The following is a 14,036-nucleotide window of genomic DNA, read 5'->3' as shown; positions in this document are numbered from 1 at the left end:
GTTTGCTGCTGCTTTTTAGTGTAACCTGGTTACCAAATCTAAAATAAAATACAAATATTTTGTCTGTGATAGTGTATATACAGTATGTTATACTGAAAAATTACAGTAGAAATTATTGAAATATAATTCCTCCATGCGTCTGCTCATTTCAGACTGAGATTAATGTTGTGAACGTGTCAGATGGGAGAAAAAAATGAGATTCCCTCTTTGTTTGTACCATTCTCTCAAATGTGACTCAAACAAAGATTCGTACTCGAGAGCTGTTAACCAGACCTTGTAACATGTATTTCCATATGGACGAGCCAGGTTCTTTTTCAAGGTTTCAGCATTATTACTTTTAATAAAATGTAAATATCATCTTATGGAATTTCCATTAAAAAAACAATGCAGCCCCTAGCGTGCATTCTATATCAATATATGTTACATCAAAATGGATAAATTGCGAATGAGCATGAACAATTCCAAGTGTAAAAGTGCACCCAAACACAAAATGTAAACAAATAATATGACGAAAAACTTGAACCAGGAAACCACAAAATTAAAGTAATTGCATGCATCTGATATATAGTGCTGTGCAAATAAGTTCATCATAAATTGTAACTGCAAGGAAGCAGCAATACCAGATACAAAATCAGGTAGCCAGTAATGGATCTTATCCTCCAGTACTGAATATACAACTGTTTCATGCTTACGTAATGTTGCATATTTAGGAGATGCAGAAATTCCAGTCATTAAATGTGTTCTAACATAGTCTGTTCTATTCTGTTCTTTCACAACCATGCCTCTACTACATTTATTGTGTGTGGCAGATTATAATAATTCAGAATGGACACAGTCCAAACAGAAGGTGGAAATATTGGAAGAAGTATTGTGCCTAAGCATCCTCTTCTGTCATTTTCACCTTTTCCCATAAGTACAGTTCTCTTCAAAATATTATAGCAACAGTCCAGTTTAAAACAGGAAATGTGTTTCTCAACAAATCAAATACCACTGTAGTTTCTGATGGGTACAAGAAATACCAAACTATGATTTGCTTGCATAAATGCTGGAAAGCAAATCAGTACCATATAGTGTTGTAAGTCAACATGACTGTACCATTTCACAAATGTTCTGTGAGAATTGAAACAAACATCTTTTCACTTCCATATTGGGAACATTACTACATATACTATGCAAAGCTATGGGTTCAAAATTACTCTGTAATGAGCAGAGCAGGAGAGCTTCCTACCAATTCACATGCTTCAAAAAACTTGGAGGATCTCAGAACATACGTAAATGGCGTGACTTTATCTTCTCCAGTGCCTTTAGCAAACCAGTGACTGGTATACAGTTGTCTGTAGCCCATATTCCTTGGTACATATGCCCATACATTAACCACACCATACCAGGACACACATCAACAACACAGTAGAACAGGTAGTTGCATTATGACCTCTTACATGTATAAAGGATCAAAAATGCAAATAATTCTTGCTATAGGCAACTCCACAAAACTGTTTAATAAAGGAAAAATATATACATATAAACATAGCAAGCTTTCACACATACAAATGCTTCTTCAGGCTTAAATAAAAACAAAAACCAATCAGATAAAATCTAAAAGCCCTTTGTCGCTTTCAGGAGGTATGGGTAAAGGTGCATTCTGTAGGAGTGGGAGGAATTTTAATGCAACCACATTATTTGCATCAGTTCTAAGTGGCATCATTGTAGATGGTTGCTGTTAGAGTCTGCTGTTCCACCGAAATATGTGCAGTACCTATGCTGGTGGTTGTTTCTTGGTCCAGTAGAACACTTGCCATGAGTTAGTAGCTCATATCCTGCTTCAATATCCATCATTTGGTGGAGATAAAATGTCCTTATTTGAACAGAAGCTTATCAAGCATGTCATTGCACTTGGTCTGATGCTGTGAAAAAAGAGTATGGTTGCCAGTCCTGTGTTGCAAGTAATTCTCAATCAAGAGTTGTGCTGGGCTTGTACAGCATTTTATGTAGGAATGACTTATAGAAATTTGAGGGAGAGGAAATGACAACATGAATCTGATATATGAAGGGGTATTAAATTAAATGTACTTTGCAAACATGTCAAGGCAGGTGAGACACACACTTTTAGCTTTGCTGACCTGCAGACGAATATAAATTCAAAGGGGTGATGTGAAAACTTGTACTGAGAATGCAGAATATAAATGGATTTTCAGATTTAGGGCAATCAAGTATCCTGGTTTGAATGAAGCAGAGATAGAATAAGAAATACAATTTTCTGAAACATAATTTTTCAATTCTATCTATATATACTTTTATATTGGGATTTCTTTTTATGTAGGCCTGAAAAGCAGTTGTATGTGTTAAGCACTTACTATATTTACATTTATACATATTTTTTATTAAACAGTTTTCTGAAGTTGCTCTAGCTGGAATTTGTATTTTTGACCTTCTGTATTATTTTCCTGGCTCACTTTACCCACTAGAGCTCCCTTGTTTGTTTGTTTTTTTTTCAGTGTATTAAAAGGCACACTTTGGCTGCCAAAATGACACATCTGCAGCTTTTAAATCACATATGTATGGAACACAAGCTATCTTCAGCTTCTGTCTATGAATGTTTGTAACCTGAGCAAGATTTTTGTCTTGGAGGCACATGTACTACTATTTCAGTTGAAATATCCATTATGGGGATTTATTTCTACCACAAGCATAAGAAAGGCTAACGACTTCTCTAGACATATTTTTACGTCTTCTATAACAGTGCACTGCTGCACTGTCACAGGGTCTGAGATGTACCTATGAGGGGTACTCTTTTAAAAAGTCTCACCTGAGGCAAGAGATTTTGTAGCAGCACAACCTTTGCATTTGTCCTGAAATTTCCTCATGTAGCACAAAGTACCTCTTGTAATTTTTTCCCTTTCACATATATACAGAAAAAAAAGATGTTTAACATGTCCTCTGTCCCGTGTGATTTAACTGTAAACTATGCCAATCACACCAGGTGGCACAGGTAACACATCATCACTAGGGGCACCTTTTACTTTTAATAGTATGGTCATGTCTTTTTAGCATATTGTATGCTATACCTTTAAGGGATGTAGAAATAAATTTACAAAAACTCACAAAAAGAAAGATATGTTATTAGTAAAACATTTCAGAGGATAACATACCTCATGTCTTACCTTTAGAACAGATTGTGTTTTTGCATGCTAATAAAAAAACAAGGCACTTGACATGGGCTCCAACAAAAGACTTTAATGACTGAATTCATGGGACTTGGGTTTGATAAAAGAAAAGTTAAATGAGTACAGAGGTGGCTGGAAGCCAGGGTGCAAAGGGTTGTGGTTTCTGTTGGGGGGGGGTGAATAATGGTGTAGGCCAAAGGTAGGTACCAATGCTGAGCTCTTCAGTGTGTGTTTGTCTCATGTATGGTAAGGGGAATCGAGAATAGAATCAACTTGTTTGCAGATTGTACAATGATAGGGAAACTGAGGGCTGCAGTGGCTGGTGAAAAAAGAAGCCTAGGAAAAGCTTAAGAGAAAACCAGCTGTTTATCTCCCCCTCCCCCTTTCTCTTTCTCTATCTACTTTCGTCCATCCACAACTACTTTTTCCCATTTTTGGACATGGGGTTGGAGTGTCACTTCAACAATGACAACCTAGAGCCAATTTTCACACCGCTGGGTAGCTAGACCTGCTGTGGTTGTTCTTCATAAAACACACACACACACACACACACACACACACACACACACACACACACACACACACACACACACACACACACACACACACACACCCCTATGGCCAATCACACCATCACACCCTTGGCCAATTTAGTGTCCAGTCTACTTACTGCATGTCTTTGGAATGTGGGAGGAAACCAGAGCACATAGAGAAAACCCACATGAAGACAGTGAGAACGTTCACACAGAAGGCACCATAGTCAGGAATCAAACCAGAGAAACTTTTGCTGTGAGGCAACAGCACCATCTAACACCACTGTGCCTCCCTCTCTGTTTACTAGATATGTAATATTTTCACCCACAATGCAGACAACAGGTGTGAGCGCACACTCACACACATACACACACACATATTTACACAGTTTAGTGGAGCCAGTTAATCAGCATGTTTTGGAAGGTGCATGGAAACTGGTATGCCCGGATAAGAAATGAGAGCATGCCATCAATACAAAAGCAGTGAGTTTAGTGGAGCCAGTTAATCAGCATGTTTTGGGAGGTGCATGGAAACTGGTGTGCCCGGATAAGAAATGAGAGCATGCCATCAATACAAAAGCAGTGAGTTTAGTGGAGCCAGTTAATCAGCATGTTTTGGGAGGTGCATGGAAACTGGTGTGCCTGGATAAGAAATGAGAGCATGCCAACAATACAAAAGCAATGACTAATGGTTGCAATTTAATGCCAGACCCTGGAGTTCTCAGGCAGAAACTTTAACCCCTGAAACATTTTGCCTCCTGGGCTGGAAGATGGTGATGCAACTACTATTAAATACATGCAAATGCAAGATGCTGTAGCTACAGCACAAGTTGGGGATGGAACACAGACTATGAGGGTGGAATTCCAACTGTGTGACCAGGAAAAGGCTCAAGGGTGGTACTAACCAGACCCCATGATCATCAAACATAGAGTGCTAAGTTTGCATTTAAAGCTAACAGGATGTCTAACTACATCCTTAGATCAGTCGACTTCTATAACAAGGGGGTCTTCTCTTGATCCATCAGGACCCAACTGGAGTACTGGGTACAGTTTTTGAGAACGTCTAAAAAATGGATGTTTTATTGTTGAAAACATACCTCTCAGCTGTCCAGGTTTTGCAGAATGTTCATATTTTTGCATCATATGTTGATCTGTTCCTCATAAAATTTGCAGTTTTCTGGCAAGTCACAGAGGATTGGAGTCACTAAATAATGACATATGTTTGAGCTGCAAACTTCATACCCTCCAGAAAATGTATGCAAACACAAATCCTGTTATTCTAGCAACTATCAACATTAATAACAGGAAGATTTAAAATCCGTCCCTGTTTTTGGGCCCCCCCCCCCATTTATTTTAGGCTTTGCTTTGCTCCGATATTTTTGTGCTAAGAGGTTGAGAGGCATTACTGGAAAAGATGCAAACAGAAACAACAAGGTTGTTGAGGAGAATGGAGACCTAAATTATAAGGAAAGGCCAAAAGGACAGGGGACTTGTCATACTGCAGATTACATGGTTTAGGATGTGCATGAGCTCTCTGAGATCTTGAGAAAGGACTGTGAGTGCTGGAAATGTGAAAGGAGGAGAGGGAACACTTGATAGACTAGCTGTTGCACATAGAAAGGACAGAAATCAACTGCAATCTAAGGCAGCTCTACTTCATGGAGAGTGGGTGCATGGATTGGACTTCCAGAGAGGTAGACAGTGTGACTCAGCAGCTTTGTTTAATGGAAATGTGGTAAAAGGATAGTAGGGGGATGTAGGTAGGGCAGTTGCAAAAGGCTAAAAGCAATCCACAAGCAGATGAGTCTGGTAAACCTACTACCTTTTACCTCCAGTAAAATGTATGTGTGTATGTGTCCTGTACTACACAGTAAGGATAAATAACTGAATGGCATGTTTCTGACATGACAATCACTGAAGTGCCGACATGTTGTGTAGAAATGCCTAGTAATTTAAAGTACCTGTATAATGTATTGATTTGGGATGTAACGCACAGCAGAATTAGTTCTGAAGTTGTCTGTCCTGCACTTATTTTTTTTTCAATTCTATTTTAATGCAGTACCTAAGTGAAAACAAAGTTGCCAAGGAGTGCTAGCACAAGCACCACAGTGACAGAGTTACAGTGACTTTATAGTTGGTGCAATTTTAAGTATGAGATCTGTTATCTTATTTAACAGTATATTTTCTTGCCACATTTTCAAGCATATTACATTAGCACTTTGGTAAGCAGAATCTGTCTTCATTCCATAGGAAAACCTGCTAGAGATTCTCATCCTTCCATTATAAATCACTGACTATTTATACGGTAATCATTACAGATTCACAGCACAACAGCCCTAGGTGTGCATACCTGGTTTGTTATTAACCTTTTGTTCTGCTCTTTTCTCAATAACCCATCTTGCTCCTTGAGCTGTGTTTGCTATTTCTTGATTCTTACTTTTTGATAATTTTTCAATCAGTGCCATCAAGTTTTCATCTATATGATAAAAAAAAAAAAAAAAAAAATATTTAGTTAATAGAGTATTTCTGAGGATTAGATTAGCAGTACTTTTTCAACATGTAAGATGACTGATCATGTAGGTTTTTATTCCTTTTTCCAAATGAAACATGAAATATTGGAGATGTGCAGTATTGTATACTTTATGCATAAAAACAGGTACATCCAGCAGGTAAGCACTATAGAAAACAGCACCCCTGAGGGATATTGGGAGAAAAACTGCTCAGACCCTGCTACTCCTAAAACTTTAATTCTTACAAATCTTATGTAGTACAGCATCTGTACAATATAGATTAAAAACTCTATAAACTGCTGTGTTCCCAGTTTCACCACATATTCTACTTATTGTACCAATTATTACATGATTAAAAAAAACACTTCACTGATTTTCAAATGTCTTGGTTATTGAATGGTTAATTTATATGATCCATTGTTAAGCAGTGATGTGAAGTAGAGTTAGTGAATTTTCAGTGAGTTTCACCCTTTTGTCAGTGAATTCTGCTACCTCTTCAAAGTTGTATTTAGAAGTTTCTTACTAAACCATGAACGCTAGGTTTGCTGTTGTCATGATTTTTGGATTTCTTATGAAATGTTTTCCTGAAGACAAAACTGGTTAGTTATAAAACATTATAACTGAGTGGCTGTATAAATGTGAAGACTGAAGGTTAATGTTAACTTCTTAGACTAATTTCCAATAGGGTTGAGTTGCTGAGGTTATAAACTACATGTAAGGGAGCAACATGCCTCTGAGGTAGTGGTATATTTATTTAACATTTGTTTACTAGGGAAAGTCCGACTTGGAATGAGCTAATTTTTAGCAGAGGCCTGGGGAGAAATGCTTCAGATGCATGTCTTTGTAATGTGGGAGGAAACCCACAGGAATGCAGGGAGGACATGTAGATTCCGCACAGAAGGCACCCCAGCTGAGAATTGAACCGGAGAACCTCTTGCTGTGAGGTTATAACGCAAACTGCTGCACCACTGCGCCATCCATATGTACAAGCATATGAATTATTTTGTGGTGGAAGAAGAATGTGATAAAGCACTCAATTAGATTTTTTTTTCAAAAGCTACAACTCGCTGTTCACCAGTGTTAACACTTATTATGACACAGTGAAGCATAACATTGGGATGGAAATTGTATTCAGCTTATTTTATTTCCATGAGCTTGACACCTTGATTTCTAACCCTATAAGCTTTACATTTCTTTCTCTGTTTAAGACTGTTCAATTGAATACTCAACAGCATTACATTTTTCTGTGGCTGGGCTTTTTAGATGTTTCTATGTGAGATGTGTTTACCTTCCACCTCTGGAAGAATATCTCTGGGGGGAGTTGGAGTCATGGAGTCTGAATGACCTAACGGACCCTGCTCAAGACTTAAGTTGTTGAATTAGCTGCTGGGAGCTGTGGCCAAAAGGTGTTTGGGGTTTGTCATCATGATAATGGAAGGGCATGCTGTTGGACACTGTGTGAGGAAAGGAATAAAATTAAAGAAGCCTTTTGTGTAATACCTTCAGGGGTTCTTCAGATTTGTCCAGTAAGTATCAATGGGGGAAGAAGGCAAGCACTTTGGCAGTCACTGAAATGAAAGTCCAGATGTGGATGGAGTTTGATGAGACAATGAAGAGTGGCTTTTGGATAGCTTCACAGAAGTTCTGGCAGATCAGCCGGGTGGGCTGGTCCACAGGCTGTTCTCAGTGAGATTGAAGAAATAGTAACCTCATTAGGGGACATTGTTATAAGAGAAAGGAACATTTAGAGGAACTTTTGAATCTTCTGGGCATGCCCTCCTCTAAAGAGGCAATGTTAGAAGCAAGTGGTGAGTCTGGAGCCCTTTCTGTGTATGATGTCACTATAGCATGATTAAACAGCTTTGCAGAGCAAAGATGTTGTAGTGGGTGAAATCTGGCAAGAAAATATGATGATGCTAGATGCCGCTAGGTAGTAGTTAACACGACTCTTATATGCTGCATGGAAGGCAGGGGAAAATACCACTGGAGTAACAAAATGGAAGGCAGGGGAAAATACCACTGGAGTAACAAAATGGAAGGCAGGGGAAAATACCACTGGAGTAACAAAATGGAAGGCAGGGGAAAATACCACTGGAGTAACAAAATGGAAGGCAGGGGAAAATACTACTGGAGTAACAAAGTGGAGTATCACTCACATTTTCAAAAAGAGAGACAAGAAGGCTAGCTTTAGTTTTAGAGGGGATCATACCACTCAGCTTCCCTGAGAAAGCTTTTGGCAGAATGCTGTAAAGGGAATCTACCGGATACTCAAACCTCTGGGTCAGGAGCAATGTAGATTTCATCCTGGGCATGGAATATTGGATCAGCTTGTAGGCACTCTCTCTGTCTGGGAGTTTTAAGATTGTTATAATGTTCTAGTGAAAACTGAAAAACCTTCATATGTTACAATCACCAGGAATCCATCAGCTTGAAGTGTTTAATTTTCTTACGTAAGTGCATAAACTATTCTGGGCAAAAAATAAATAAATACCTGGTCAGACTTCATGAAGTCCATAATCATTACATGTGCGAGAAACAGTGTTTCTTCTGATTCATCTGAGGCAAGAGAAAAAAATGAAGCTGGTCTGATTCAAAGCAATGTCTGATATGGCCTTGGGCATAAAGGAAGGGCCCAGAAAAATACCCTAACCATATGGAAACTGTGCACAGTTCAAAGCCTGTGAGAATGTGCAGTTCAGAGTCTCATGGATACAGTAGTTTCTAAGGAAAATACTGTATTTTAGGGTTTTGATGTATAATATCAGAATAGAATAAGCAAGCTTAGTAGAGCTTCATCATTCTCTTCAAAATAGAAAGTAAATTCAAAACAGTTGTGTGCAGTGCAAGGGGGCTTTAGGTGAAGACCCACTAAAAATATTAACATTAAATATAGGCCAGGAAACTAGGGAAGGCTCCTAGAGAAGATAAACTACAAAGTTTAATTGTTCAGGCACTTTAGTTTTATTTGCTGAAATTACAACAGTGACCCCAGAGTAGTATACATTAAAACAAAGGAATGTGCTTCTTTCTTCACCCATCAATAATATATATGGTAAAGACAGTGGGTAACTACTTTTTTCTACCTGGGTGTTTGGATTTCATATTTAAAGTTTGACTCCTAGCTTTAGATCTTAAGTTATAAGATGTTTGTTAAGTTAGCTGCACTTTATAAACATAAACACTGTTGCTATGAAGAAATTATGACTTGTTAGTTCAGTTGTCGTTTTCCATATCCTGCTATGTATGCTAGCTGTGGAAAAGTCCTTTTAAATAAATTGGATAATGTTATTCAGTTTTAAGAGTCCAGTATGCTTCTATATGGGTAATCATTACTTGTTATTTTTTTATCTGGTGAATCAGATTTAAATAGTATACTGGTAAACAAACTGCATCATAATTTCCTGGCTGTATTTAATTGTTCTTTTTTTCAGTCTTAGCAGTTTCAGACTTGTATTCTTCATAGGCAATCTCTATGGTTTAAACATTTCTCAGCTTTAGATATGCTGTCAAGATATTTGTCTTGCAGATGGCGGAGCATTAAGGAGCTGTTAATGGGATGCTTCCTGTGGATGGGTGGTCTTGGGTTTGATTCCTTCTGCCTCCATTGCCTAACTTTGTGATGGTGAAAAGATTACTTAACCAGACAGTACTTCTGCTCTAAGTCTGAAAAAGGTCCATAGAGATCACCGCCCTGCCATGGTCAGCAAGTACAAATTAAATATTGTTACATGTTCCAACAAATCCTATTTTTTTAACATTTGAACACACTTACAGTATTAGTTTGAATCCTTTGTAAATCAAAGACAAACCACAGTAAAATGATAAAGATTCTTACAAGTTACCAAATTCTTATAGTAAGCCACATACAGCAATACACATAGCCATTAAACTGACCATCCCAACAGCAATTGCTTATTTGTGAATTTACTTTATTAAATAAGCCTAACCACAATGTTTTTATTAGATAACAGAATGTTCTAGCAGGGGATCACCTTGATACAACCCTTGCTGGATAGTTCTCTTTTTCATGCCCTTAACTAGCTATCATCTTTATATCATTTATTCCACCAAGGACCAGATTTTGTTTCAATTGTTCCCACATTGGAGCATGAAATGTAACTTTTATTAAAATCATATCAAGCGTGTTATCGTGAACTGGCACCTCAGCTATTCAGCCTTCATTTGATTTGATTTTAATAAAAAGGTATATTTTATGCTCCAATGTGGGACCAATTGTTAAGTTTTGAATTAGTTAGCATCTATCTGGTATTTGGAGGGGAAAAATGGAGACCACCACCATGAGTGCATGACATTTCTGATTTTTGACTTTTCTAAGTGTTTCTGCTTATGGTTACTTCCATTCAGTCTGCTTTTTGAAAGTAAACACAATGGCAACATTCCACTTTTCCCACTTCTTCAAGCATTATTTTTAATATTAAAAATTAATTCACTGAAAATGTAAAAATTCACTCATTTAAATTTAAAAGGACTATCAAACCATGAGGAAAATACAACCGTCTGTACCTTGTTGCAAGTAGATGGTATATTTTTTTATTTTTTCAAACATGCACCTACTTCCAAAAAGAAAACCCTAACTGTACTGACTGTGCTGTGGTGTAAACCCTAACTGTACTGACTGTGCTGTGGTGTCAACCCTAACTGTACTGACTGTGCTGTGGTGTAAACCCTAACTGTACTGACTGTGCTGTGGTAGAAACCCTAACTGTACTGACTGCGCTGTGGTGTAATCATAATATTCCATGGCATATGGACTGACTTATACTGGGATGTACTCCCTAATGGGGACAGCTTTTGATCCTTTAAGCTTTGCCCTCAAGAATGAATCATACCGCTTGGAATTAAGTCCCACTCTCCCTCTCCTCCGACTGGATTATTACTTAAAAGTGTGGTTGGGACATAGGAGAATATCACAGTGTGATCCTCTACTACATGTAGTTCAATTGTTGATGGATTAGCAGTAGTGTATATTTTTATCCTTTGTTAGGATTCCTTATACATGTAACACATTCTTAAACCCCTTTACTGTCATAATCCCAGTACCACATAACTATGTGATGTCTGAGGTAATACTGAAATCTAAAAAATATGGAAATGTTAGGATTTAACATGCTCAATATACAAATAAAAAGCAGTCAATGTACAACATATATAGGCATAAAATACCTATAGAAAATAAGTTTTTTTTTATTGCCGCTGAATTTACTATACAGCTGATTGCTTGCTAAATAATTCTGAGGCGGATCTCTGGTGGTCTAGTGGTTAAGATCTGGTGCTGTCACCACCACATCCTGGGTTTACTTCCCAGTCAGGGAATTTCAGTGGATTTTTCAGAGTACCGCAGTGTTGCATGCTGGGCCATTGCCTGTTTGGCTTCTACTTCTTGGAAGTCCAGTCTAATGTTAAAGGCCTCTGGCTCATCAAGTTTACAGTTGACTGTAAACTGGTAGCTATTATAGATTTCTTCCCAAGACACTAACATCTTGCACGAGGATTTAACACAGACAAATGCTTAGTGCCAAAGCTATGGCCTAAAACTCAATGCTAGATGATGCATTATAATGGGAAACTGCCAACCCAGGTTAATTACTTTATTGATTAAAACAGCCTTAAGAGTCGACCCAGTAGCAAGTGGTCTTGGAACATATATAGACAGCAATCTGGTCTTTTACTGACATGTAGCTAAAATAGTAAAAAAAATCATTCTATGTTACCCAACTTATAGGTAAGGGTATGGCATCCAGATCTAAAGAATTTATAGTACCCCTTTACATGACCCTTATCAGACATATAATTGAATACAGTGCCCCCTTTGGCATGTATCTAACCAGACACTTACAACAGCTGAAATGCCCACAAAAGTTTATTACCAGGAGAATTCAGGGCATGAATACCTAGTCCTACCACTGATTGCATAAAAGCTCTGTCTCTCCTACAGGCTACCAAGTGGGGATCTTTGCCTGGCTTACAGAGCTTCCTCAGACCCAGCCCTGATGGATCTGTTGCACATATGCAAAACAAACAGCACCAGAAACACTAGATCCAGGGATCTGAACTTCGCTTGTGACATAAACAAAATGTGTTGGAGAGACATATGTATGTCCCAGATATCTCCATTCTATGAAATAGGTTCCTCATCCATGTAAAACAGAGTACATCCCTGACCCTATTTAAATGAAACCTTGACAAGTGGGAAATCATACATTTATTCCTGGTCTGGACCCCATGTCCCTTATGGACAGAGGCCATCAATAAGTATTATCCTAACAACCTCTCCTACCAATCCTTAGTTAACTCCTACTAAGATGACCCCACCCTGGATAGATGCCCATGATACTCAGACCGAAATGGTTTGGGGTGCACAGTTTGCTTGCAAGTGCCCTTGTGGTTGTTAGCCTAGTAACAACTTATGGAACTGTTATGATGTAGCTGGGTACACATTTGGTAACTTTTACTAGACTGTCTCCACATTGATTCTCCATTGGTTCTATAGAACCTGGTGTAGTTTTTAAGGATGAATTTTATTTCCTGATCTAGTGTTGCTAAAGTTCTTTATAAGTTTGGCATTACCTCTCCCTTGTTACTAGTATTATTTTTCCTATCATTTTGCTACATTGTCAACTGCTTTATTCAATGTTTATTTCCTCTTCATTTATGACCCGTATTGGGGTAGGTGGAATTTGCCAAAAAAACAAAACAAAACAAAAAAACAAAAGGGTTAACATATTTCTTGTGCTGTTTTTAACTTTTGAAAAAAAGAGGTACTGTATATGTTATGGAAAGAACACTCATTTAAGACATTTTCTTGCCCAGAAATGCACTTGTGCAGTATCCATATTCTATTTTTTTTTAGTCATTCAAATTTATAAACAAACAAAAAAAGCTTGCTTGTACAAGTTCTACTTGATCATTTATTCAGAGGGATCCGTGAACTGGTAACCATTCTGAACTTAAGGGTGTAATAATAAATAAAGCAATGCTGAAGGCATATTCATTCATTTCAGTTGTAAACTTATCTGACTTTTAATACTCTTACTGTTTCCTAAATAGTCAAATTTAAATACAATTCAGAAGTTGTGAATTAGAGACTGTATGTGTGCGACTTTATAAGATACATATGTTTACACATGTGCATAAATTTGTAGAATACATTTTACATATTTATGTAAATATATGTATGCATGTGTATGTATGTGTATACACATGTATAGTAATTCATTTGAAGTGTCAGGACCCGCTTTAGTGACTGTCATAATACTGGGAAAAACGGACTTGTGTAGGAAGTCCAAGATGACCATGTGCTGAATAATCTCTTTTTTTCCAGGGTATGGTGATATCAAAGTTGGTATATACAATTTTGGTGTGTGTGTGGGTGTGTGTGGGGGGACTTGCCCCCCACATTGGGGGATACAGTGGGGCTTGCCTCCTGCAGAAAAGAAGTTTAAAAGAGAATGATCAATGTTCTCTCTTCTTAAGCATTTTCTGTTTTTTTGCCCTGAGCACATTGTCACGTGGTGACATTTCAATTTTGAACACATGGTTCCTTGGCAGTTTGTGAAAGGTATGTTTGAAAACTGCAAGGGGAGGTACAAATCAGAGAATGTTAGAGATGTTGAATATTCAGAATTCTGAACATTCATTTTACTGAAAAAAGGTAAGTAGGGTTTGGATAGGGGAGGGATTGCTTGTGCATGTGTTTGGGAGTTAAGGCAAGGGTTAGGTAATTGCATAGATTTAGTGTGTGTATGTGCACATGAGACTATTTGGGTTAGGGTAAGAGATACTTAAGGGGATAGATCTAGTATTTAGAG

The 14,036-nt window shown here is 37.8% G+C and overlaps 1 protein-coding gene across 4 annotated transcripts in view; it reads right to left on the bottom strand.

Annotated features, from left to right (window-relative positions):
* The window catches only part of LOC122806805, a 381,197-nt gene that overhangs the window by 187,566 nt on the left and 179,595 nt on the right, over nucleotides 1–14,036 (bottom strand). For all 4 annotated transcript variants that reach the window (XM_044077529.1, XM_044077528.1, XM_044077530.1 and 1 more), the window contains exon 9: nucleotides 6,048–6,173. In XM_044077529.1, the coding sequence (XP_043933464.1) occupies nucleotides 6,048–6,173 (126 nt within the window). The remainder of the gene's footprint in view (nucleotides 1–6,047; nucleotides 6,174–14,036) is intronic.

Source organism: Protopterus annectens, chromosome 7.part0 (assembly GCF_019279795.1).
Source record: "Protopterus annectens isolate FY-2018-M chromosome 7.part0, PAN1.0, whole genome shotgun sequence".
Classification (NCBI taxonomy): domain Eukaryota; kingdom Metazoa; phylum Chordata; order Ceratodontiformes; family Protopteridae; genus Protopterus; species Protopterus annectens.
This window is presented reverse-complemented; position numbering and strand designations above follow the sequence as displayed.